Below are 27,832 nucleotides of genomic sequence, written 5' to 3' on the forward strand. Positions count from 1 at the left end.
TAATGGCCAAAAATTCAACTTTTCCCAAGAAATTCCCAAATTTCCTGCACCACTCATCACCAATAAGCAGCAAAGGATAATTATTATTAAATTAATTACGAAAAATTTAATTAATTCCTCCCTCCTCTGTTTTCCACCTCGGATTTTTTCTTTTTTTTTGGTGGTTATTCCCGTTTTTCCACCCCAAATTCCAGCCCAATCCCACAGAATTCCATGAAAATTCTGGAATTAATTTTTTTTTTTCTCTCTGGTAGAGAAAAAATTTTACCTCCCACAAAATGCTAAAAAAAAATCATCCAGGAGCAGAATAATTAACATTGTTATTATTATTATTATTATTATTATTATTATTATTATTATTATTATTATTATTATTATTATTACTATTATTATTATTATGATTATTATTATGATTATTATTATTATTTTATATTTGCATTATTATTGTTGTTGTTGGTATTGTTATTATTGTTATTATTATTAATAATAATATATAATATTATCTAATGATATAATATAATATAATATAATATTATATAAAATTATATTATATTATATTATATTATATTATATTATATTATAATATATTATTATATTATATATTATTATTATTTATTATATTATATTATTATATAGTATATATTAAAATATATTATAATATATTATATTGTATTATATATTATATTATATTATATTATATTATATTATATTATATTATATTATATTATATTATATTATATTATATTATATTATATTATATATTATATTATATATTATATTATATTATATTATATTATATTATATTATATTATATTATATTATATTATATATTATATTATATTATATTATATTATATTATATTATATTATATTATATTATATTATATTATATTATATTATATTAATAATACAATAATAAAATTATTATTATTAATAATAATAACAACAACAAAAACCGACAACAACAAAACAATAATAATACCAATACCAATACTAATAATAATATTAATTAATAATATTATATATTATAATTATTTAATATTAATAATAATAATAATAATAATAATAATAATAGTAATAATAATAATAATAATAATAATAATAATAATAATAATAACAATAACAATAATAATAATAATAATTCCTGCAGCAGGAATTTAGAATTTTGTGCTCACCCCTCCCAGTCCCTCCCCCTAAATAAAACCAAAATATTTTATTTAACAAAAACTCAAAGAATTCTGCAGAAAACCCCTCAAAAAAACGGTTCCTACCCCAAATTTCAGCATTTCCTTCCTGCCTTGCACAGCTGCATTTTCCATTTATTTTTTTTTCCAAAAAATGTCTTTTTTTTTGCTTTCTGCCCGTATTTTTAATCAATATATTTCATTACTCTGATATTTTCATTTTTTTCCTTCTACATCAAGGAAAAATAATTTGATTTTTTTCCTTCTACATCAAGGAAAAATAATTTGATTTTTTTCCTTCTACATCAAGGAAAAATAATTTGATTTTTTTCCTTCTACACCAAGGAAAAATAATTTGATTTTTTTCCTTCTACATCAAGGAAAAATAATTTGATTTTTTTCCTTCTACATCAAGGAAAAATAATTTGATTTTTAACTTCTACATCAAGGAAAAATAATTTGATTTTTTTCCTTCTACATCAAGGGAAAATAATTTGATTTTTTTCCTTCTACATCAAGGAAAAATAATTTGATTTTTTTCCTTCTACATCAAGGAAAAATAATTTGATTTTTTTCCTTCTACATCGAGGAAAAATAATTTGATTTTTTAACTTCTACATCAAGGAAAAATAATTTGATTTTTTTCCTTCTACATCGAGGAAAAATAATTTGATTTTTTAAGTTCTACATCAAGGAAAAATAATTTGATTTTTTAACTTCTACATCAAGGAAAAATAATTTGATTTTTTTCCTTCTACATCAAGGAAAAATAATTTGATTTTTTTCTTTCTACATCAAGGAAAAATAATTTGATTTTTTTCCTTCTACATCGAGGAAAAATAATTTGATTTTTTTCCTTCTACATCAAGGAAAAATAATTTGATTTTTTAACTTCTACATCAAGGAAAAATAATTTCATTTTTTTCCTTCTACATCAAGGAAAAATAATTTCATTTTTTTCCTTCTACATCAAGGAAAAATAATTTGATTTTTTTAACTTCTACATCAGGGAAAAAATAATTTGATTTTTTTCCTTCTACATCAAGGAAAAATAATTTGATTTTTTTCCTCCTACATCAAGGAAAAATAATTTGATTTTTTTCCTTCTACATCAAGGAAAAATAATTTGATTTTTTAACTTCTATATCGAGGAAAAATAATTTGATTTTTTAAATTCTACATCAAGGAAAAATAATTTGATTTTTTTCCTTCTACACCAAGGAAAAATAATTTGATTTTTTAACTTCTACATCAAGGAAAAATAATTTGATTTTTTAACTTCTACATCAAGGAAAAATAATTTGATTTTTTTCCTTCTACATCAAGGAAAAATAATTTGATTTTTTAACTTCTACATCGAGGAAAAATAATTTGATTTTTTAACTTCTACATCAAGGAAAAATAATTTGATTTTTTTTCCTTCTACATCAAGGAAAAAATAATTTGATTTTTTTCTTTCTACATCAAGGAAAAATAATTTGATTTTTTTCCTTCTACATCAAGGAAAAATAATTTGATTTTTTAACTTCTACATCAAGGAAAAATAATTTGATTTTTTTCCTTCTACATCAAGGAAAAATAATTTGATTTTTTTAACTTCTACATCAAGGAAAAATAATTTGATTTTTTTCCTTCTACATCAAGGAAAAATAATTTGATTTTTTTCCTTCTACATCAAGGAAAAATAATTTGATTTTTTTCCTTCTACATCAAGGAAAAATAATTTGATTTTTTAACTTCTACATCAAGGAAAAATAATTTGATTTTTTTCCTTATACATCAAGGAAAAATAATTTGATTTTTTCCCTTCTACATCGAGGAAAAATAATTTGATTTTTTTCCTTCTACATCAAGGAAAAATAATTTGATTTTTTTCCTTCTACATCGATAAAACAAATCAAACGGACCAAAATGCTTTATAATAACACATATTCTAATTTTGTAATTAATTTGCAATTAATTCCCTTCATTTTTCACGTTGGAATTCATGAATCCAAGAGGGAAAAGCACCTTGGAAAAAAGGAGGAATATGGAAAAAATGTTTTTTTCCACAGTGATTTAGGCTTAAAACGAGGCAGAAATATCATTTTTTGGTTGAAATAATGCAATAAATATCATTTTTTTTTTAGAAAAAATGATATTTTTTTAGAAAAAATGGAAATTTTTTTAGAAAAAAATGAAATTTTTTTAGAAAAAATGAAATTTTTTTAGAAAAAAATGAAATTTTTTTAGAAAAAAAAGGAATTTTTTTAGAAAAAAATGAAATTTTTTTCGAAAAAATGAAATTTTTTTAGAAAAAAATGATATTTTTTTAGAAAAAATGAAATTTTTTTAGAAAAAATGAAATTTTTTAGAAAAAATGAATTTTTTTAGAAAAAATGAAATTTCTTTTAGAAAAAATGAAATTTTTTTAGAAAAAATGAATTTTTTTTTAGAAAAAATGAAATTTTTTTAGAAAAAAATGAGATTTTTTTAGAAAAAAATGAAATTTTTTTAGAAAAAATGAAATTTTTTTAGAAAAAAATGAAATTTTTTTCGAAAAAATGAAATTTTTTTAGAAAAAATGACATTTTTTTAGAAAAAAATGAAATTTTTTTAGAAAAAATGATATTTTTTTAGAAAAAATGAATTTTTTTAGAAAAAATGAAATTTTTTTAGAAAAAATGAAATTTTTTTAGAAAAAAATGAAATTTTTTTAGAAAAAATGAAATTTTTTTAGAAAAAATGATATTTTTTTAGAAAAAATGATATTTTTTTAGAAAAAAATGAAATTTTTTTAGAAAAAATGAAATTTTTTTAGAAAAAATGAAATTTTTTTCGAAAAAAATGAAATTTTTTTTAGAAAAAATGAAATTTTTTTAGAAAAAATGAATTTTTTTTAGAAAAAATGAAATTTTTTTAGAAAAAATGATATTTTTTTAGAAAAAATGTTTTTTTTTTAGAAAAACTGAAATTTTTTTAGAAAAAATGAAATTTTTTTAGAAAAAAATGAAATTTTTTTAGAAAAAAATGATATTTTTTTTAGAAAAAATGATTTTTTTTAGAAAAAATGAAATTTTTTTAGAAAAAATGAAATTTTTTTAGAAAAAATGAAATTTTTTTAGAAAAAATGATATTTTTTTCGAAAAAATGAAATTTTTTTAGAAAAAAATGAAATTTTTTTCGAAAAAATGAAATTTTTTTAGAAAAAATGAAATTTTTTTAGGAAAAATGGAATTTTTTTAGAAAAAAATGAAATTTTTTTAGAAAAAAATGAAATTTTTTTAGAAAAAATGAAATTTTTTTAGAAAAAATGAAATTTTTTTAGAAAAAAATGAAATTTTTTTAGAAAAAATGAAATTTTTTTAGAAAAAATGAATTTTTTTTAGAAAAAATGAAATTTTTTTAGAAAAAATGAAATTTTAGAAAAAAATGAAATTTTTTTTTAGAAAAAATGAAATTTTTTTAGAAAAAATGAAATTTTTTTAGAAAAAATGATATTTTTTTAGAAAAAATGATATTTTTTTAGAAAAAAATGAAATTTTTTTAGAAAAAATGAAATTTTTTTAGAAAAAAATGAAATTTTTTTAGAAAAAATGGAAATTTTTTAGAAAAAATGAAATTTTTTAGAAAAAATGAAATTTTTTTAGAAAAAAATGAAATTTTTTTAGAAAAAAATGAAATTTTTTTCGAAAAAATGAAATTTTTTTAGAAAAAAATGAAATTTTTTTAGAAAAAATGAAATTTTTTTTAGAAAAAATGAAATTTTTTTAGAAAAAATGATATTTTTTTTAGAAAAAAATGAAATTTTTTTAGAAAAAATGAAATTTTTTAGAAAAAATGAAATTTTTTAGAAAAAATGAATTTTTTTTTAGAAAAAATGAATTTTTTTTTAGAAAAATTGAGTTTTAAAGTGTTTGTACTTGGGATAACCGAGCGGGAATTTTTTAGTGGTGTGGGAAAAAATGGGAATTTGGGATTTTTAATTAAAAATACTCACAAAGAATTGGTCCATGTCCCTTTCCAGCCCCACGTTGGGCAGGTCGGGCATCATGTGCGCCACCACCTTGAAACCGGCGTCCTTGGCCAGGTGGAAACTCTCGCTGACCGCGCGCACCGTGTGGCCCCTGCCGGGAAAGGGTGGGAAAGTGGGAAAAAAAGTGGGAAAAGGAGGGAAAAAGTGGGAAAAGGGGTGGGGAAATGGGTGGGAAAAAGTGGGAAAAGGGTGGGAACAGTGGGAAAAGGGGTGGGAAAAGGAGGAAAAGAAGCAGAAGAAGGAGGGAAAAAAAATAAAAGAGGGGAAAGAAGCAGGAAAAGCAGGAGGAAAAGGAGGAAAAAAAGGAGGAGGAAAAGGAGGAAAAAAAGGAGGAAAAGGAGTAGGAGGAGGAGGGGAAAAAAATAAAAGAGGGGAAAGAAGCAGGAAAAGAAGCAGGTAAAGCAGGAAAAGAAGGAAAAGAAGCAGGAGGAAAAGGAGGAAAAGAAGGAAAATGAGCAGGGGAAGCAGGAAAAGAAGCAGGAAAAAAAGAAGGAAAAGAAGCAGGAAAAAAGAAGGAAAATAAGCAGGAGGAAAAGGAGGAAAATGAGCAGGAGAAGCGGGAAAATCAGCAGGAAAAGAAGGAAAAGCAGGAAAAGAAGAAGGAAAAGGAGGAGGAAAAGGAGGAAAAAAGGAAAATAAGCAGGAAAAGCAGGAGGAAAAGCAGGAGGAAAAGCAGCAGGAGAAGCAGGAAAAGCAGGAAAAGAAGAAGGGAAAGAAGCAGGAAAAAAGAAGGAAAATAAGCAGGAAAAGCAGGAGGAAAATGAGCAGGAGAAGCAGGGAAAAAAGAAGGAAAAGAAGCAGGAAAATAAGAAGGAAAAGGAGGAGGAAAATAAGCAGGGAAAGGAGGAGAATAAGTAGGAAAAGGAGGAGGAAAAGGAGGAAAATAAGCAGGAGAAGCAGTGAAAAAAAAAAGAGGGGAAAGAAGCAGGAAAAGAAGCAGGAAAAGCAGGAGGAAAAGGAGGAAAAGGAGCAGGAGAAGCAGGAAAAGCAGGAAAAGCAGGAAAAGAAGCAGGAAAAGAAGGAGGAAAAGGAGGAAAATGAGCAGGAGAAGCAGGAAAAAAAGCAGGAAAAAAGAAGGAAAAGAACCAGGAAAAGAAGGAGAAGCAGGAAAAAAGAAGGAAAATAAGCAGGAAAAGCAGGAAAAAAGCAGGAAAAGGAGGAGGAAAGGCAGGAAAATAAGCAGGAGAAGCAGGAAAATAAGCAGGGAAAGGAAGAAAAGAAGAAAAGCTGGGAAAAAAGCAGGAAAAGAAGCTGGAAAAGAAGCAGGAAAAGAAGCATGAAAATAAGGAAAAGAAGAAGGAAAATAAGCAGGAAAAGAAGCCAGAAAAGAAGCAGGAAAAGAAGGAAAAGAAGAAGGAAAATAAGCAGGGAAAGGAGAAGGAAAAGGAGGAAAATGAGCAGGATAAGCAGGAAAAGAAGCAGGAAAAGCAGGAGGGAAAGGAGGAAAAGAAGCAGGAGAAGCAGGAAAAGAAGCAGGAAAAGAAGCAGGAAAAAAAGCAGGAAAAGCAGAAAAAGCTGGAAAAGCAGCAGGAAAGAAGCATGAAAAGAAGGAAAAAAAGGAGGAAAAGGAGTAGGAGAAGGAGAGAAAAAAAAATAAAAGAGGGGAAAGAAGCAGGAAAAGAAGGAAAAGAAGCAGGAGGAAAAGGAGGAAAATGAGCAAGAGAAGCAGGAAAAGAAGCAGGAAAAGAAGAAGGAAAAGAAGAAGGAAAAGGAGGAGGAAAAGGAGGAGGAAAAGGAGGAATAGGAGTAGGCGGAGGAGGGGAAAAAAATAAAAGAGGGGAAAGAAGCAGGAAAAGAAGCAGAAAAAAGAAGGAAAAAAGCAGAAAAAAGAAGGAAAAGAAGCAGGAAAAGCAGGAGGAAAAGGAGGAAAAAAAGGAGGAAAAGGAGTAGGAGGAGGAGGGGAAAAAAATAAAAGAGGGGAAAGAAGCAGGAAAAGAAGCAGGAAAAGCAGGAGGAAAAGGAGGAAAATGAGCAGGAGAAGCAGGAAAAGAAGGAGGAAAATGAGCAGGAAAAGAAGGAGGAAAAGGAGGAAAAGAAGCAGGAAAAGAAGGAAAAGAAGCAGGAAAAGCAGGAGGAAAAGGAGGAAAATGAGCAGGAGAAGCAGGAAAAGAAGGAGGAAAAGCACAAAAGGCAGGAGGAAAAGCAGGAAAAGCAGCAGGAGAAGCAGGAAAGAGTGAAAAGAAGCAGGAAAATAAGCAGGAAAATAAGCAGGAAAAGAAGGAAAAGAAGCAGGGAAAGGAGGAGAATAAGTAGGAAAAGCAGGAAAAGCAGGAAAAGAAGCAGGAAAAGAAGGAAAAGAAGCAGGAGGAAAATGAGGAAAATAAGCAGGAAAAGCAGGAAAAGAAGGAGGAAAAGGAGGAGGAAAAGGAGGAGGAAAAGGAGGAGGAAAAGGAGGAAAATAAGCAGGAGAAGCAGGGAAAAAAAAGAGGGGAAAGAAGCAGGAAAAGAAGCAGGAAAAAAGAAGGAAAAAAAGCAGTAAAAAGAAGGAAAAGAAGCAGGAAAAGGAGGAGGAAAAGGAGGAAAAAAAGGAGGAAAACGAGTAGGAGAAGGAGGGGAAAAAAAATAAAAGAGGGGAAAGAAGCAGGAAAAGAAGCAGGAAAAGAAGGAAAAGAAGCAGGAGGAAAAGGAGGAAAATAAGCAGGAGAAGCAGGAAAATAAGCAGGAAAAGAAGCAGGAAAAGCAGGAGGAAAATGAGCAGGAGAAGCAGGAAAAGAAGCAGGAAAAGCAGGAAAAGAAGAAGGAAAAGGAGGAGGAAAAGGAGGAAAAAAAGGAGGAAAAGAAGTAGGAGAAGGAGGGGAAAAAAAAAGAGGGGAAAGAAACAGGAAAAGAAGCAGGAAGAAAAGGAGGAAAAGAGGCAGGAGAAAGCAGGAGGAAAAGGAGGAAAATAAGCAGAAGAAGCAGGAAAAAAAGAAGGAAAGTAAGCAGGAAAAGCAGGAAATGCAGCAGGAAAGAAGCATGAAAAGAAGGAAAAGAAGGAGGAAAAGAAGCAGGAAAAGCTGGGGAAAAAAAGAGGGAAAAGAAGCAGGAAAAGAAGCAGGAAAAGAAGGAAAAGAAGCAGGAAAATGTGCAGAAAAATAAGGAAAAGAAGCAGGAAAAGCAGGAGGAAAAGAAGCAGGAGAAGCAGGGAGGAAAAGGAGGAAAATGAGCAGGAAAAGGAGGAGTTAAAGCAGGAAAAGAAGGAAAAGAAGCAGGAGGAAAAGGAGGAAAAGAAGGAAAATGAGCAGGAAAAGCGGGAAAAGAAGCAGGAAAATAAGGAGAAGCAGGAAAAAATGAAGGAAAATAAGCAGGAAAAGAAGGAGGAGGAAAAGGAGGAAAATGAGCAGGAAAAGCAGGAAAAGAACAAGAGCAAAAAGAAGCAGGAAAAGAAGCAGGAAAATAAGGAAAATAAGCAGAAAAATAAGCAGAAGCAGGAAGAAAAGAAGGAAAAGAAGCAGAAAAATAAGCAGGAAAAACAGGAAAATAAGCTGGGAAAGAAGCAGGAAAATAAGCAGGAAAAGGAAGAAAAGAAGTAGGAAAAGCAGGAAAAAACGCAGGAAAAGAAGCCAGAAAAGAAGCAGGAGAAGCAGGAAAAGGAAGAAAAGAAGTAGGAAAAGCTGGGAAAAAACAGGAAAAGCAGGAAAAGAAGCAGGAAAAGAAGCAGGAAAAGAAGGAAAATAAGGAGGAAAAGCAGGAAAAGAAGAAGGAAAATAAGCAGGAAAAGCAGCAGGAAAAGAAGAAGGAAAAGCAGCAGGAAAAGAAGTGGGAAAAGCACAAAAAGCAGGGGGAGAAGCAGGGAAAAAAAAGAGGGGAAAGAAGCAGGAAAAGAAGGAAAAGAAGCAGGAGGAAAATGAGCAGGCGAAGCAGGAAAAGAAGCAGGAAAAAAGAAGGAAAAGAAGCAGGAAAAAGGAAAAAAAGAAGTAGGAAAAGCAGGAAAAAACACAGGAAAAGAAGCTGGAAAAGAAGCAAGAGAAGCAGGAAAAGCAGGAAAAGCAGCAGGAAAAGCAGGAAAAGAAGAAGGAAAATAAGCAGGAAAAGAAGAAGGAAAAGCCAGAAAAGCTGGAAAATCAGCAGGAAAAGAAGCAGGAACAGAAGTAGGAAAAGCAGGAGGAAAAGGAGGAAAATGAGCAGAAGAAGCAGGAAAAGCAGGAAAAGCAGGAGGAAAAGAAGGAGGAAAAGGAGGAGGAAAAGGAGGAGGAAAGGCCGGAAAATAAGCAGGAGAAGCAGGGGGAAAAAAAGAGCAAAAAGAACCAGGAAAAGAAGCAGGAAAATAAGGAAAATAAGCAGGAAAATAAGCAGAAGCGGGAAGAAGGAAAAGAAGCAGGAAAAGAAGGAAAAGAAGCAAGAAAGGAAGGAAAAGAAGCAGGAAAAGAAGCAGGGAAAGAAGGAAAAGAAGAAGGAAAAAAAAGCAGGGAAAGTAAGTAAAGCAGGAAAATCAGGGAAAAAAGCAGGAAAAGAAGCCAGAAAAGAAGCAGGAAAAGCAGGAGGAAAAGGAGGAAAATGAGCAGGAGAAGCAGGAAAAGAAGCAGAAGCAGGAAAAGAAGCAGGAAAAGAAGCAGGAAAAGGAGGAAAATGAGCAGGGGAAGCAGGAGGAAAAGGAGGAAAATAAGCAGGAAAAGCAGGGAAAAAAAAGAGGGGAAAGAAGCAGGAAAAGAAGCAGGAAAATAAGCAGGGAAAGGAGGAGAATAAGTAGGAAAAGCAGGAAAAGAAGCAGGAAAAGGAGGAGGAAAAGGAGGAGGAAAAGGAGGAAAATGAGCAGGAGAAGCAGGAAAAGAAGGAGAAGCAGGAAAAAAAGAAGAAAATAAGCAGGAAAAGTAGGTAAAGCATGAAAAGAAGCAGGAAAAGAAGCAAGAAAAACAGGAAAAGAAGGAAAAGAAGGAAGAAAAACAGGAAAAGCAGCAGGAGAAGCAGGAAAAAAAACAGCGAGATGAAGCAGGAAAAGAAGCAGGAAAAGCAGGAGGAAAAGGAGGAAAAGAAGCAGGAAAAGCAGGAAAAGAAGCAGGAAAATAAGCAGGGAAAGGAAGAGAATAAGTAGGAAAAGCAGGAAAAGAAGGAAAAGGAGGAAAAGAAGCAAGAAAGCAGGAAAATAAGGAAAAGTGGGAAAAGCAGGGAAAAGGGAAAAAAAAGCAGGAAAAGCAGGGAAGGCAGGAAAAGCAGCAGGAAAAGAAACAGGAAAAGCAGCAGGAAAAGCAGGAAAGGAAGCAGGAAAAGGAGAAAAGGCAGGAAAAGCAGGAAAGGCAGGAAAAGAAGCAGGAAAAGCAGCAGGAAAAAAAGCAGGAAATCCCAAATGTTGGGGATTTTTGGGATTGCAGGAGGAATGCCACACTGACCCCAACCCAAAGCCCGGATCTGGAGGGGTCTGGAGCCCAAATTGGGAATTTTTGAGTGTTAAAATTGTGAATTCTGTGGGAAAAGAGCTGTTCTAGCACGGAGAGAAATTTGGGAGAGATTCTGGGATTCTGTCCGGGAATCTTCAGTAAAAAACGGGAATAAAAACAGTGGGAAAGGAGAAGGGATGGGAATGAAAAAAAAGGGTGAAAATCACCCAAAAATTCCTTCTGGAGAAACATGAAATTCCCAAATCCGGCCAGGATTCCCTGGAATGGTGTCCCTGACCTCTTGGGATTCCCTGGAATGGTGGGGCTGACATGGAATGGTGTCCCTGACCTGGAATGGTGTCCCTGACCTGGAATGGTGTCCCTGGAATGGTGTCCCTGACCTGGAATGGTGTCCCTGGAATGGTGTCCCTGACCTGGAATGGTGTCCCTGACCTGGGATGGTGTCCCTGACCTGGAATGGAGTCCCTGGAATGGTGTCCCTGACCTGGAACGGTGTCCCTGACCAGGAATGGTGTCCCTGACCTGGGATGGGGTCCCTGGAATGGAATGGTGTCCCTGACCTGGAATGGTGTCCCTGACCTGTTGGAATTCCCTGGAATGGTGTCACTGGCCTGGAATGGGGTCCCTGGAATGGAATGGAGTCCCTGACCTGGAATGGTGTCCCTGGAATGGAATGGTGTCCTTGGAACGGTGTCCCATCCCAGCCAGGATTCCCTGAAATGGTGTCCCTGACCTGCGGAATTCCGTGGAATGCCATGGCTGTCCCTGACCTGGAATGGTGACCCTGATCTCTTGGAATTCCCTGGAATGGTGTCCCTGACATGGAATGGTGTCCCTGGCCTGGCATGGTGTCCCTGGAATGGGGTCCCTGACCAGTTGGGATTCCCTGGAATGGTGTCCCTGACCTGGAATGGTGTCCCTGACCTGGAATGGTGTCCCTGACCTGGAATGGTGTCCCTGACCTGGAATGGAGTCCCTGACCTGGAATGGTGTCCCTGACCTGGAATGGTGTCCCTGACCTGGAATGGTGTCCCTGGAATGGTGTCCCTGACCTGGAATGGTGTCCCTGGAATGGTGTCCCTGACCTGGAATGGTGTCCCTGACCTGGAATGGGGTCCCTGGTCCACTGGAATTCCCTGGAATGTGTCCCTGGAACGGTGTCCCTGACCTGGACGGGTGTCCCTGGTCAGTTGGAATTCCCTGGAATGGTGTCACTGACCTGGAATGGTGTCCCTGGAATGGAATGCTGTCCCTGACCTGTCGGAATTCCCTGGAATGGTGTCCCTGACCTGGGATGGGGTCCCTCACTTGTCACTGTCCCTGGTCCGTTGGAATTCCCTGGAATGGTGTCCCTGACCTGTTGGGATTCCCTGGAATGGTGGGCCTGACATGGGATGGTGTCCCTGATCAGTTGGAATTCCTTGGAATGGTGTCCCTGACCTGTCACTGTCCCAGCCCTGTTGGAATTCCCTGGAATGGTGTCCCTGACCTGGAATGGTGTCCCTGACCTGGAATGGTGTCCCTGACCTGGAATGGTGTCCCTGACCTGTTGGAATTCCCTGGAATGGTGTCCCTGGAATGGTGTCCCTGACCTGGGACGGTGTCCCTGGAATGGAATGGTGTCCCTGACCTGGAATGGTGTCTCTGACCTCTTGGAATTCCCTGGAATGGTGTCCCTGGATTGGAACGGTGTCCCTGACCTGGAATGGTGTCCCTGGAATGGTGTCCCTGACCTGGAATGGTGTCCCTGACCTGGAATGGTGTCCCTGACCTGGAATGGTGTCCCTGACCTGGAATGGTGTCCCTGACCTGGAATGGTGTCCCTGACCTGGAATGGTGTCCCTGACCTGTTGGGATTCCCTGGAATGGTGTCCCTGACCTGTTGGGATTCCCTGGAATGGTGTCCCTGACCTGTCGGAATTCCCTGGAATAGTGTCCCTGACCTGGAATGGTGTCCCTGACCTGTCGGAATTCCCTGGAATGATGTCCCTGACCTGTTGGTGTCCCTGGAATGGTGTCCCTGACCTGGAATGGTGTCCCTGACCTGGAATGGTGTCCCTGACCTGGAATGGTGTCCCTGACCTGGAATGGGGTCCCTGACCTGGAATGGTGTCCCTGGAATGGAATGGTGTCCCTGACCTGGAATGGTGTCCCTGACCTGGAATGGTGTCCCTGACCTGTTGGGATTCCCTGGAATGGTGTCCCTGACCTGTCGGAATTCCCTGGAATGGTGTCTCTGACCTGGAATGGTGTCCCTGACCTGGAATGGTGTCCCTGACCTGTCGGAATTCCCTGGAATGGTGTCTCTGACCTGGAATGGTGTCCCTGACCTGGAATGGTGTCCCTGGAATGGGGTCCCTGGCCTGGAATGGTGTCCCTGGTCTGCTGGAATTCCCTGGAATGGTGTCCCTGACCTCTTGGAATTCCCTGGAATGGTGTCCCTGACCTGGAATGGTGTCCCTGACCTGGAATGGTGTCCCTGACCTGGAATGGTGTCCCTGACCTGGAACGGTGTCCCTGGAATGGAATGGTGTCCCTGACCTGGAATGATGTCCCTGGAATGATGTCCCTGGAATGGAATGGGGTCCCTGACCTCTTGGAATTCCCTGGAATGGTGTCCGTGACATGGAATGGTGTCCCTGACCTGGAATGGTGTCCCTGACCTGGAATGGTGTCCCTGATCTCCTGGGATTCCCTGGAATGGTGTCCCTGACCTGGAACGGTGTCCCTGGAATGGAATGGTGTCCCTGACCTGTTGGAATTCCCTGGAATGTGTCCCTGACCTGGACTGGGGTCCCTGGAATGGTGTCCCTGACCCGGAATGCTGTCCCAGCTCTGTTGAAATTCCCTGGAATGGTGTCCCTGACCTGGTGGAATTCCCTGGAATGGTGTCCTTGACCTGGAATGTGTCCCTGACCTCTTGGAATTCCCTGGAATTGGGTCCCTGACCTGTTGGAATGGTGTCCCTGACCTGGAATGGTGTCCCTGACCTGGAATGGGGCCCCTGACCTGGAATGGTGTCCCTGACCTGGAATGGTGTCCCTGACCTGGAATGGTGTCCCTGACCTGGAATGGTGTCCCTGACCTGGAATGGTGTCCCTGACCTGGAATTGGGCCCCTGACCTGGAATGGTGTCCCTGACCTGGAATGGTGTCCCTGACCTGGAATGGGGCCCCTGACCTGGAATGGTGTCCCAGCCCTGTCGGAATTCCCTGGAATGGTGTCCCTGACCTGGAATGGTGTCCCTGGAATGGTGTCTCTGACCTGGAATGGTGTCCCTGACCTGGAATGGTGTCCCTGACATGGAATGGTGTCCCTGACCTGGAATGGTGTCCCTGACCTGGAATGGTGTCCCTGGAATGGAATGGTGTCCTTGACCTGGAATGGAATGGTGTCCCTGACCTGTCGGAATTCCCTGGAATGGTGTCCTTGACCTGGAATGGTGTCCCTGGAATGGAATGGTGTCCCTGGAATGGTGTCCCTGGAATGGTGTCCCTGGTCAGTTGGGATTCCCTGGAATGGTGTCCCAGCCACGATGGAATTCCCTGGAATGGGGTCCCTGACCTGTTGGGATTCCCTGGAATGGTGTCCCTGGAATGGAATGGTGTCCCTGGCCTGGAATGGTGTCCCTGGCCTGGAATGGTGTCCCTGACCTCTTGGAATTCCCTGGAATGGTGTCCCTGACCTGTCGGAATTCCCTGGAATGGTGTCCCTGGTCAGTTGGAATTCCCTGGAATGGTGTTCCAGACCTGGAATGGTGTCCCTGGCCTGGAATGGTGTCCCTGGAATGGTGTCCCTGGCCTGGAATGGTGTCCCTGACCTGGAATGGTGTCCCTGACCTGGAATGGGGTCAGTGACCTGGAATGGTGTCCCTGACCTGGAATGGTGTCCCTGACCTGGAATGGGGTCCCTGACCTGGAATGGTGTCCCTGGAATGGTGTCCCTGACCTGGAATGGTGTCCCTGGAATGGAATGGGGTCCCTGGAATGGTGTCCCTGACCTGGAATGGTGTCCTTGACCTGGAATGGTGTCCTTGACCTGGAATGGTGTCCCTGACCTGGAATGGTGTCCCTGACCTGGAATGGTGTCCCTGACCTGGAATGGATCCCTGACCTGGAATGGGGTTCCTGACCTGGAATGGTGTCCCTGACCTGGAATGGTGTCCCTGACCTGGAATGGTGTCCCTGATCTGGAATGGTGTCCCTGACCTGGAATGGGGTCCCTGAACCTGGAATGGTGTCCCTGACCTGGAATGGTGTCCCTGACCTGGAATGGTGTCCCTGACCTGGAATGGGGTCCCTGAACCTGGAATGGTGTCACTGGAATGGAATGGGGTCCCTGATCTCTTGGAATTCCCTGGAATGGGGTCCCTGGAATGAGTGGTGTCCTTGGAATGGAATGGGGTCCCTGGAATGGTGTCAATTACCTGGAATGGTGTCCCTGATCTCTTGGAATTCCCTGGAATGGTGTCCCTGGTCTGCTGGAATTCCCTGCAACACCGTCCCTGACCCGTCGGAATTCCCTGGATGGTGTCCCTGACCTGTTGGGATTCCCTGGAATGGTGTCCCTGGCCTGGAATGGGGTCCCTGACCTGGAATGGTGTCATTGGAATGGAATGGGGTCCTTGACCTGGGATGCTGTCCCTGGTCCGTTGGAATTCCCAGGAACGCTGTCCCTGACCTGGAATGGTGTCCCTGACCTGGAATGGTGTCCCTGACCTGGAATGGTGTCCCTGACCTGGAACGGGGTCCCTGACCTGCAGGGATTCCCTGGAATGGTGTCCCTGATCTCTTGGAATTCTCTGGAATGGTGTCCTTGACCTGGAATGGCGTCCCTGACCTGGAATGGTGTCCCTGACCTGCAGGGATTCCCTGGAATGGTGTCCCTGGAATGGTGTCCCTGACCTGTTGGAATTCCCTGGAATGGTGTCCCTGGTCTGCTGGAATTCCCTGGAATGTGTCCCTGACCTGTTGGAATTCCCTGGAATGGAATGGTGTCCCTGACCTGGAGTGGTGTCCCTGACCTGGAATGGTGTCCCTGACCTGGAATGGTGTCCCTGACCTGGAATGGTGTCCCTGACCTGGAATGGAGTCCCTGACCTGGAATGGGGTCCCTGGCCTGGAATGGTGTCCCTGACCTGGAATGGTGTCCCTGACCCGGAACGCTGTCCCAACCCTGTCGGAATTCCCGGGAATTCCGTCCCCGACCTGTTGGTGTCTCGGGCCACGTCCTCGTAGACGCTCTGCACGCCGATCTCGAGGCGCGTGCAGCCGTAGCCCAGCATGGCGCTGAGGTGCGGCCGCAGGCAGAAATCCGGCCGCGTCTCGATGGTCATCCCCACGCAGCGGCTGCGGCTGCGCTCCGCGTGCCTGAGGGAAAAAAAATGAAATTTTTGGGGTAAAATCCACAAATTTTGGGTTTTTTTGGGTTTTTTTGGGTTTTTTTCGGGGTTTTTTGGGGTTTTTTGGGGGTTTTTTGGGTTTTTTTGGCAATGGTCCGGCCGGGTCTCGATGGTCATCCCCACGCAGCGGCTGCGGCTGCGCTCCGCGTACCTGAGGGGAAAAAAAATGAAATTTTTGGGGTAAAATCCACAAATTTTGGGTTTTTTTGGGGTTTTTTTTGGGTTTTTTGGGGTTTTTTTTGGGGTTTTTTGGGGGTTTTTTTGGCAATGGTCCGGCCGCGTCTCGATGGTCATCCCCACGCAGCGGCTGCGGCTGCGCTCCGCGTGCCTGAGGGAAAAAAATGAAAATTTTGGGGTAAAATCCACAAATTTTGGGTTTTTTTGAGTTTTTTTGGGTTTTTTGGGGGGTTTTTTGGGGTTTTTTGGGGTTTTTTTTGGGGTTTTTTTGGCAATGGTCCGGTCACGTCTCGATGGTCATCCCCACGCAGCGGCTGCGGCTGCGCTCCGCGTGCCTGAGGGAAAAAAATCCAATTTTTTTGGGTTAAAATCTGGCTTTTTTGGGTTTTTTTGGGTTTTTTTTGGAGGTTTTTTGGGGTTTTTTTTGGGGTTTTTTTGGGGTGTTTTTGGCAATGGTCCGGCCGCGTCTCGATGGTCATCCCCACGCAGCGGCTGCGGCTGCGCTCCGCGTGCCTGAGGGAAAAAAATCAATTTTATTTGGGTTAAAATCTGGCTTTTTTGGGTCTTTTGGGTTTTTTTTGGGTTTTTTTGGGGTTTTTTTGGGGTTTTTTTGGGGGTTTTTTTGGCAATGGTCCGGCCGCGTCTCGATGGTCATCCCCACGCAGCGGCTGCGGCTGCGCTCCGCGTACCTGAGGGGAAAAAAAATGAAATTTTTGGGGTAAAATCCACAAATTTTGGGTTTTTTGGGGTTTTTTTGTGGTTTTTTGGGGGGTTTTTTGGGGTTTTTTGGCAATGGTCCGGCCGGGTCTCGATGGTCATCCCCACGCAGCGGCTGCAGCTGCGCTCCGCGTACCTGAGGGGAAAAAAAATGAAATTTTTGGGGTAAAATCCACAAATTTTGGGTTTTTTGGAGTTTTTTTGGGTTTTTTTGGGGTTTTTTGGGGTTTTTTTGGTGTTTTTTTTGGCAATGGTCCGGCCGCGTCTCGATGGTCATCCCCACGCAGCGGCTGCGGCTGCGCTCCGCGTGCCTGAGGGAAAAAAATGAAATTTTTGGGGTAAAATCCACAAATTTTGGGTTTTTTGGGGGATTTTTGGGGGTTTTTTTGGGTTTTTTGGGGTTTTTTGGGGTTTTTTGGCAATGGTCCGGCCGGGTCTCGATGGTCATCCCCACGCAGCGGCTGCGGCTGCGCTCCGCGTGCCTGAGGGAAAAAAATGAAATTTTTGGGGTAAAATCTGGCTTTTTTGGGTTTTTTGGGTTTTTTTGGGGTTTTTTTGGGGTTTTTTTGGGGTTTTTTTGGCAATGGTCCGGCCGCGTCTCGATGGTCATCCCCACGCAGCGGCTGCGGCTGCGCTCCGCGAACCTGAGGGGAAAAATCAATTTTTTTGGGTTAAAATCTGGCTTTTTTGGGTCTTTTTTGGGTTTTTTGGGGTTTTTTGGGGTTTTTTGGGTTTTTTTGGGGGGTTTTTTGGCAATGGTCCGGCCGGGTCTCGATGGTCATCCCCACGCAGCGGCTGCGGCTGCGCTCCGCGTACCTGAGGGAAAAAATCAAATTTTTTGGGTTAAAATACACCCCTTTTGGGTTTTTTGGGGTTTTTTGGGTTTTTTGGGTTTTTTTGGGGTTTTTTTGGGGTTTTTTGGCAATGGTCCGGCCGCGTCTCGATGGTCATCCCCACGCAGCGGCTGCGGCTGCGCTCCGCGTGCCTGAGGGAAAAAAAATGAAATTTTTGGGGTAAAATCCACAAATTTTGGGTTTTTTGGGGTTTTTTGGGGTTTTTTGGGGATTTTTTTGGGTTTTTTTCGGGTTTTTGGGATTTTTTGGGTTTTTTTTGGCAATGGTCCGGCCGGGTCTCGATGGTCATCCCCACGCAGCGGCTGCGGCTGCGCTCCGCGTGCCTGAGGGAAAAAAAATGAAATTTTGGGTTAAAAACTGGCTTTTTTGGGGTTTTTTGGGTTTTTTGAGGTTTTTTTGGGGTTTTTTTGGGTTTTTTTGGCAATGGTCCGGCCGCGTCTCGATGGTCATCCCCACGCAGCGGCTGCGGCTGCGCTCCGCGTGCCTGAGGGAAAAAAAATGAAATTTTTGGGGTAAAATCCACAAATTTTGGGTTTTTTTAGGGTTTTTTGGGATTTTTATGGGTTTTTTTTTTTAAGGATTAAAGGTTAAAATTTAACATTTTCTCCTCTCCTGCAAGGAAAAAAAAATCCCATTTTTGGTTAAAATCCACCCAGTTTTGGGCTTTAAGCAAATTAAAAAAGAGTTTCTGGTGTCTTCCAGATGAGGATTTTTAAGGACTAAATGGTAAAATTTAATTTTTGCTCCTCTCTTGCATGAAAAAAATCCCATTTTTGGTTAAAATCCACCGATTTTGGGGTTAAAGTGAATAAAAAAAGAGTTTCTGGTGTCTTCCAGATGAGGATTTTTAAGGATTAAAGGTTAAAATTTAATTTTTTCTCCTCTCCTGCATGAAAAAAATCCCATTTTTGGTTAAAATCCACCAGTTTTGGGATTTAAGTGAATGAAAAAAGAGTTTCTGGCATCTTCCAAGTGAGTATTTTTAAGGATTAAAGGTTAAAATTTAAGTTTTTCTCCTCTCTTGCATGAAAAAAATCCCATTTTTGGTTAAAATCCAGCCAGTTTTGGGATTTAAGAGAATGAAGAAAGAGTTTCTGGCATTTTCCAGGTGAGGATTTTTAGGGATTAAAGGTTAAAATTTAATTTTTGCTCCTTTCTTGCATGAAAAAAATCCCATTTTTGGTTAAAATCCACCCATTTTGGGATTTAAGTGAATGAAAAAAGAGTTTCTGGCACCTTCCAGGTGAGGATTTTTAAGGATTAAAGGTTAAAATTTAATTTTTGCTCCTTTCTTGCATGAAAAAAATCCCATTTTTGGTTAAAATCCACCGATTTTGGGTGGAGTGGATTCCCAAAAATATCCATTAAAAAAATCCCAAAAAAATCCCTTTGGGAACGAGCAGAAATTTGGTTTTTTCTGGAATTTTTTCTCCATTTTTGACCTTTTAATGACACAAATTTAAAGCAGGAAGAGGAGAAACTTTTTTTGGAAAGGTGGATAAATCCCAAAGTGGAATTTTTATGGGGATATTAATTTTTTTAATGGGTAAAAATGACGAATTTTGGGTGTTAATAGGAAAAAGGGACACCTTGAGGAAGAAAGGATGACTAAGTTCAGCTCCTCGTTAAAAAAAGATTAAATTCCTGTAAAAATTCATCATCCCACTGCTGGAAATTTATGAATGAAAATAAAACTCTCAGAACAGCACAAATCATAAAAAAAATTAAAAAAAAAATCCAAATTAAATCCTTCAAACTACAAAAAAAAAAAAAAAAATTCAATTAGTGGGTTCAGACTCATTAAAAAATAAAAATAAAAAATTAAAACCTTTCAAATGGATGGAAATATTGAAATATTTGGGGGACAGGCTGTCAAAAGAAGGATTTTTAATTAAAAAAAAATTAAATTACAAACATTTCCAAGTTTGTGGTTCAATAATCTGACAACCCGAGAGCAGAAATTGTTTTTATCACGTCAGGAAAAAAAAAATGCCAAAATGTGAATCATCAACTGCCAGACGTGAGCTGCAAAAATTAAAATAAAAAATAGAGAAAAAAGGTTAAAAAAGCATTAAAAAAAATTATATATTTAGGTAATTTGGGATAAATTATTAACAGAAAAAATTGGGGTGGAAATAAAGAGGGGAGATAAAAATAATTAATAATTAAATGAGTGTAAATGGTTCAGTTCAGACATAATTCAGTCCCAATCTGTTCTGAGATAAATAAACCCTAAAAATCATTTATTTTATTTTATTTTTCAGGATTTTTATTAAATTTTAACCCCAAGGAACAGCTCTGACACCCAAAATCCTTAAAAAAAAAGGCAAAAAATGAGTGTAAATGGCTCAGTTCAGAGAAAATTCAGCCCCAATTTATTCTGAGATAAATAAACCCTAAAAATAATTTTTTAAATTTTATTTTTCAGTATTTTTACCACATTTTAACCCCAAGGAACGGCTCTGACACCCAAAATCCTTAAAAAAAAAAGGCAAAAAATGAGTGTAAATGGCTCAATTCAGACACAATTCAGACCAAACCTATTCTGAGATAAATAAACCCAAAATTTCAATTATTTTATTTTATTTTTCAGTATTTTTACTATATTTTAACCCCAAGGAACGGCTCTGACACCCAAAATCCTTAAAAAAAAAAGGCAAAAAATGAGTGTAAATGGCTCAGTTCAGACATAATTCAGTCCCAAACCTTTTCTGAGATAAATAAACCCAAAAAATAATATTTTTTCTTTTATTTTTCAGTATTTTTGCCACATTTTAACCCCAAGGAACGGCTCTGACACCCAAAAACCTTTAAAAAAAAAGTCAAAAAATGAGTGTAAATGGCTCAGTTCAGACACAATTCAGTCTCAATCTATTCTGAGATAAATAAACCCTAAAAATAAATTATTTTATTTTATTTCTCATTGTTTTTACCACATTTTAACCCCAAGGAACGGCTCTGACACCCAAAATCCTTTAAAAAAAAGTAAAAAAATGAGTGTAAATGGCTCAGTTCAGACATAATTCAGACCAAACCCATTCTGAGATAAATAAACCCTAAAATTCATTTATTTTATTTTATTTCTCAGTATTTTTATCAAATTTTAACCTCAAGGAACGGCTCTGACACCCAAAAACCTTAAAAAAAAAGGCAAAAAATGAGTGTAAATGGCTCAGTTCAGACACAATTCAGTCCCAATCCATTCTGACATAAATAAACCCAAAAACTCATTTATTTTCTTTTATTTTTTAGTGTTTTTACCACATTTTAACCCCAAGGAACGGCTCTGACACCCAAAAACCATCAGAAAAAAAGGCAAAAAATGAGTGTAAATGGCTCAATTCAGTCCCAATCTATTCTGAGATAAATAAACCCAAAAATTCATTTATTTTATTTTATTTTTCAGTATTTTTACCACATTTTAACCCCAAGGAACGGCTCTGACACCCAAAATCCTTAAAAAAAAAGGCAAAAAATGAGTATAAATGGCTCAATTCAAACATAATTCAGTCCAAACCTATTCTGAGATAAATAAACCCTAAAAATAATTTATTTTATTTTATTTTTCAGGATTTTTATCACATTTTAACCCCAAGGAACGGCTCTGACACCCAAAAACCTTAAAAAAAAAGTCAAAAAATGAGTATAAATGGCTCAGTTCAGACACAATTCAGTCCCAATCTGTTCTGAGATAAATAAACCCTAAAAATAATATTTTTTCTTTTATTTTTCAGTATTTTTATCAAATTTTAACCCCAAGGAACGGCTCTGACACCCAAAAACCACCAAAAAAAAAGGCAAAAAATGAGTGTAAATGGCTCAGTTTAGACACAATTCAGACCCAATCTGTTCTGAGATAAATAAACCCTAAAAATAAATTATTTTATTTTATTTCTCATTGTTTTTACCACATTTTGACCCCAAGGAACGGCTCTGACACCCAAAAACCATCAGAAAAAAGGCAAAAAATGACAAAAATTGGCTCAGTTCAGACATAATTTAGACCAAACCTATTCTGAGATAAATAAACCCAAAAATTCATTTATTTTATTTTATTTCTCAGTATTTTTACCACATTTTAACCCCAAGGAACGGCTCTGACACCCAAAAACCTTAAAAAAAAAAGGCAAAAAATGAGTGTAAATGGCTCAGTTCTGACACAATTCAGACCAAACCCATTCTGAGATAAATAAACCCTAAAAATAAATTATTTTATTTTATTTTTCAGTATTTTTACCACATTTTAACCCCAAGGAACGGCTCTGACACCCAAAAACCGCCAAAAAAAATGCAAAAAATGAGTGTAAATGGCTCAGTTCTGACACAATTCAGACCAAAACTATTCTGAGATAAATAAACCCTAAAACTCATTTATTTTCTTTTATTTTTCAGGATTTTTATCAAATTTTAACCCCAAGGAACGGCTCTGACACCCAAAAACCACCAAAAAAAAGGCAAAAAATGAGTGTAAATGGCTCAGCTCAGACACAATTCAGTCCAAAACTATTCTGAGATAAATAAACCCTAAAAATAATATTTTTTCTTTTATTTCTCAGTATTTTTATCACATTTTAACCCCACGGAACGGCTCTGACACCCAAAATCCTTAAAAAAAAAGTCAAAAAATGAATATAAATGGCTCAGTTCAGACACAATTCAGACCAATTTATTCTGAGGTAAAGATACCCTAAAAATAATATTTTTTATTTTATTTTTCGGTATTTTTACCACATTTTAACCCCAAGGAACGGCTCTGACACACAAAAACCTTAAAAAAAAAAGGCAAAAAATGAGTATAAATGGCTCAGTTCTGAAATACTTCAGTCCAAACCTATTCTGAGATAAATAAACCCAAAAACTCATTTATTTTATTTTATTTTTCAGGATTTTTATCACATTTTAACCCCAAGGAACGGCTCTGACACCCAAAAACCATCAGAAAAAAAGGCAAAAAATGAGTGTAAATGGCTCAACGCAGCCACAATTCAGACCAAACCTGTTCTGAGATAAATAAACCCTAAAAATAATTTATTTTATTTTATTTTTCATTGTTTTTACCACATTTTAACCCCAAGGAACGGCTCTGACACCCAAAAATCACCAGAAAAAAAGGCAAAAAATGAGTGTAAATGGCTCAACTCAGCCACACTTCAAGCTGGATATTTGCATGGACTAATTAACCGCATTTGCATGGACTAATTAACCGCCTTTGCAGGGACTAATTAACCGCCCGGCTCTAACGAGGAGCAGAAAAACGATTTTTTGTTTTAATTTTATTTCCCATCTTCCATCAAGAACTCCTGGGCGAAGTTTGGAGGGATCCTGATGATTAATTTGATAATAATTATTAAAATTTTATAATTAATTATCCCCCAAAAATTCGTCATCCCTGACGCATCCAGGCAGGTCCTGTCTTAGCAAAATAAGACAAAATAAAAACAACAAAAAAAAATTAAAATAAAGCAATAAATTATTAGTCAGCTGTAAACACAAACACCAGAATTAGTTAATTAATTAATTAAATTAATTAAATATTTCCAATATTTGCCAATTTTCCAAGGAAAACTCCCGGTTGGAACAGGAAATCAGTTGTCACCTATTTTTATTTTTATTTTTTTACCCACCATCATAAAAAAATAAATGTTTAGAGAGGGAAAAAACCCCCAAAATTAGGTAAATTTATGCAAATTTATGCAAATTTATGCAAATTTAGGTAAGGTAGTGCTTTTCCCAGCGGGAAAATCCAAATTTCAGTTTGTGACAGACAAAAACTCTCTGAAGTTTAAAGTTGGAAAGTTTGTGTTTAGTTTTTTTTTATATATATTATATTTATATTTATAAAAAAATTTTCCAGCCCAGGAACAGCCACTTCTGAGCTTTTTCTAAGGAAAAACACCCCAAAATTCTGCTGAATAAATAAAATTTTCCAGCCCAGGAACAGCCATTTCTGAGCTTTTTCCAAGGAAAAACACCCCAAAATTCTGCTGAATAAATTAAATTTTCCAGCACAGGAACAACAATTTCTGAGCTTTTTCCAAGGAAAAATGCCCCAAAATTCTGCTGAATAAATAAAATTTTCCAGCCCAAGAACAACCATTTCTGAGCTTTTTCCAAGGAAAAACGCCCCAAAATTCTGCTGAATAAATAAAATTTTCCAGCTCAAGAACAGCCACTTCTGAGTTTTTTCCAAGGAAAAACACCCCAAAATTCTGCTGAATAAATAAAATTTTCCAGCCCAAAAACAACCAATTCCCAACTATTCCTGAGGAAAAACACCCCAAACTCAAAGCCCCAAAATTCTGATAAATAAATAAAATTTTCCAGCCCAGGATCAGCCAATTCTGAGCTTTTTCCAAGGAAAAACACCCCAAAATTCTGGTGAATAAATAAAATTTTCCAGCCCAAGAACAACAATTTCTGAGCTTTTTCCAAGGAAAAACACCCCAAATTTAAAGCCCCAAAATTCTGCTGAATAAATAAAATTTTCCAGCTCAAGAACAGCCATTTCTGAGCTTTTTCCAAGGAAAAACGCCCCAAACTCAAATCTCCAAAATTCTAATTAATAAATAAAATTTTCCAGCTCAAGAACAGCCAATTCTGAGTTTTTCCAAGGAAAAACACCCCAAACTCAAAGCCCCAAAATTCTAATTAATAAATAAAATTTTCCAGCCCAAGAACAACAATTTCTCAGCTTTTTTTAAGGAAAAACACCCCAAACTCAAAGCCCCAAAATTCTGCTGAATAAATAAAATTTTCCAGCCCAGGAACAGCCACTTCTGAGCTTTTTCCAAGGAAAAACACCCCAAAATTCTTTTGAATAAATTAAATTTTCCAGCTCAAGAACAACCATTTCTGAGCTTTTTCCAAAGAAAAACACCCCAAAATTCTGCTGAATAAATAAAATTTTCCAGATCAAGAACAACCATTTATGAGCTTTTCCCAAGGAAAAACACCCCAAAATTCTGCTGAATAAATTAAATTTTCCAGCCCAGGAACAGCCACTTCTGAGCTTTTTATAAGGATAAACACCCCAAATTAATTGTCCCAAAATTCTGCTGAATAAATAAAATTTTCCAGCTCAAGAACAACAATTTATGAGCTTTTTCCAAGGAAAAATGCCCCAAAATTCTGCTGAATAAATAAAATTTTCCAGCTCAGTGGGAAATAAATGGGGGAAATGTGGGAAATAAATGTGGGAAATGTGGGAAATAAATGTGGGAAACAAATGTGGGAAATGTGGGAAATAAATGTGGGAAATGTGGGAAATAAATGTGGGAAATGTGGGAAATAAATGTGGGAAATGTGGGAAATAAATGTGGGAAATGTGGGAAATAAATGTGGGGAATGTGGGAAATGAAATATGGGAAATAAATGTGGGAAATGTGGGAAATAAATGTGGGAAATGTGGGAAATAAATGTGGGAAATGTGGGAAATAAATGTGGGAAATGTGGGAAATAAATGTGGGAAATGTGGGAAATGTGGGAAATGAAAAGTGGGAAATGTGGGAAATAAATGTGGGAAATGTGGGAAATAAATGTGGGAAATGTGGGAAATAAATGTGGGAAATGTGGGAAATAAATGGGGGAAATGTGGGAAATGAAATGTGGGAAATGTGGGAAATAAATGTGGGAAATGGGGGAAATAAATGTGGGAAATAATAGTGGGAAATGTCTGTGATCTCTGTCCATGGAAAAGAGTTTTCAATCTTACAGGATCAATTACCAGCTCTGAGTGTTTGATAAGAGTAATAATTAAGTGTGGCACGGGTACAAAAATAAAATTTTACGATTCTAGATTAGGGGTTCAAAGGGGACAAGATGGAGGAAATTGGGTGTGTCTTGTCCTTTTTCTCCTCCTTCATGCCCTCCATGTTTCACTGTGGTGTTGGCATTTTTCTATTTTATATTTTATATTTATAAATATTTTATATTTACAATAACATCGGCACGTTATTGTAAATATAGCACAGGTAGTTTGTGATATATAATGTTACATTGGTGCATTATTGTAAATATAGCACAGGTAGTTTGTGATATATAATGTTACATTGGTGCATTATTGTAAATATAGCACAGGTAGTTTGTGGTATTTAATGTTTGTAACATCCCACTGAGGGGTGTTACATTGGTGCGTTATTGTAAATATAGCACAGGTAGTTTGTGGTATTTAATGTTTGTAACATTATATACCAGAAACTGGGGACTGGGTTTAGGTTGGGGACACACTGGTCAATATAGGTGACAGATATTGGCATGTTATTGTAATATATTAAATATATTTAAATATATATTTAAATACATGTGAATATATATATTTAAATACATATATATTAAATATATTGTAAATATAGCACAGGTAGTTTGTGGTATTTAATGTTTGTAACATCCCACTGAGGGGTGTTACATTGGTGCGTTATTGTAAATATAGCACAGGTAGTTTGTGATATATAATGTTACACTGGTGCATTATTGTAAATATAGCACGGGTAGTTTTTAATATTTAACGTTTGTAACATCCCACTGAGGGGTGTTACATTGGTGCATTATTGTAAATATAGCACAGGTAGTTTTTAATATTTAATATTTGTAACATCCCACTGAGGACAAACCTGTGTCAGGGCACCAGAACACGTTAAAAATAAACAAAAATAAACAACCTTGAAACCAGCACAGACAATTTATAATTTCTTCTTCGGTCGCGGGGCTGACGGAGATTTTCTACAATCTCAGGATCATTTAAATTCCACAGATTCCGACGGGGAAAATCAGAGTTTGTGGGTGTTGGCCTCTCCTCCAAGTGACAGGACCACAGGAGGTCGTGGCAGGGGTGGTTTAATGGGATTTTAGGAATAATTCCATCCCAGAGGAGTGGAAGGAGTTTCTCAGGGCAGTGGTGGAATCATGGATGTGGCACTTGGGGATGTGCTTTGGTGCTGCTGGACCTGATGACCTTTAAGTTCTTTCTAAATTTAATTATTCCATAATTCTGTGATCTGGGAAGGAGAATGGAACCAAGCTCTGGAGGACACAGGAGCATCTTCCATGCAGAAGGATCAGCAGGAGCTCCCAAAAACGGGAGTGGGAGGTGGGAACTGCTCCTGTGGGGCTCAGGTGGGATCCTCTCACCTTGTGGGATCACTGCAGCTCCTGGAAGGGCTCCAGAACCCACCAGCAGAACCCATTTCTGCATTTCCAGCTCCTGAGCATCCAAAAATTCCCAAACTTATATACCACAAACTACCTGTGCTATATTTACAATAATGCACCAATGTAACATTATATATCACAAACTACCTGTGCTATATTTACAATAATGCACCGATGTAACACCCCTCAGTGGGATGGTACAAACATTAAATACCACAAACTACCTGTGCTGGATTTACAATATATCATATATATATATATTTACATATATTTAAATAGATTTAATATATTACAATAACAATCTGTCACCTATTTTGAACACTGTGTCCCCAGCCTGAACCCAGTCCCCAGTTTCTGGTATATAATGTTACAAACATTATATAATATTACAAACATTATACACCACAAACTACCTGTGCTATATTTACAATAACGTGCCAATGTAACACCCCTCAGTGGGATGGTACAAACATTAAATACCACAAACTACCTGTGCTGGATTTACAAGATATTTAATATATATATACTTAAATATATATATTTAAATATATTTAATATATTCCAATAACATGCCAATATCTGTCACCTACATTGAACAGTGTGTCCCCAGCCTAAACCCAGTCCCCAGTTTCTGGTATATAATGCTACAAACATTATATAATATTACAAACATTATATACCAGAAACTACCTGTGCTGGATTTACAATAACGCACCAATGTAACACCCCTCAGTGGGATGTTACAAACATTAAATACCACAAACACCCTGTGCTATATTTACAATAATGTGCTGTTGTTATTGTAAATATAAAATATTTATAAATATAAAATATAAAATATAAATATGCCAACACTGCAATGAAACATGGAGGGCATGAAGAAGGAGAAAAAGGACAAGACACACCCAATTTCCTCCATCTTGTCCCCTTTGAACCCCTTATCTAGAATCCTAAAATTTTACTTTTGCACCCGTGCCACACTTAATTATTACTGATATCAAACACTCAGAGGTGGTAATTCAT

General features: G+C 37.6%; 1 protein-coding gene across 2 annotated transcripts in view; it reads right to left on the minus strand.

Moving 5' to 3' along the window:
- The window catches only part of ELP3 (elongator acetyltransferase complex subunit 3), a 145,760-nt gene that overhangs the window by 69,344 nt on the left and 48,584 nt on the right, over window positions 1–27,832 (minus strand). For both annotated transcript variants that reach the window (XM_072926249.1, XM_072926250.1), the window contains exons 8-9: window positions 15,721–15,882; window positions 5,163–5,289 (exon numbers count right to left, since the gene is read on the minus strand). In XM_072926249.1, coding sequence (XP_072782350.1) covers window positions 5,163–5,289; window positions 15,721–15,882 — 289 coding nt within the window. The remainder of the gene's footprint in view (window positions 1–5,162; window positions 5,290–15,720; window positions 15,883–27,832) is intronic.

Source organism: Taeniopygia guttata, chromosome 3 (genome assembly GCF_048771995.1).
Source record: "Taeniopygia guttata chromosome 3, bTaeGut7.mat, whole genome shotgun sequence".
NCBI lineage: Eukaryota > Metazoa > Chordata > Aves > Passeriformes > Estrildidae > Taeniopygia > Taeniopygia guttata.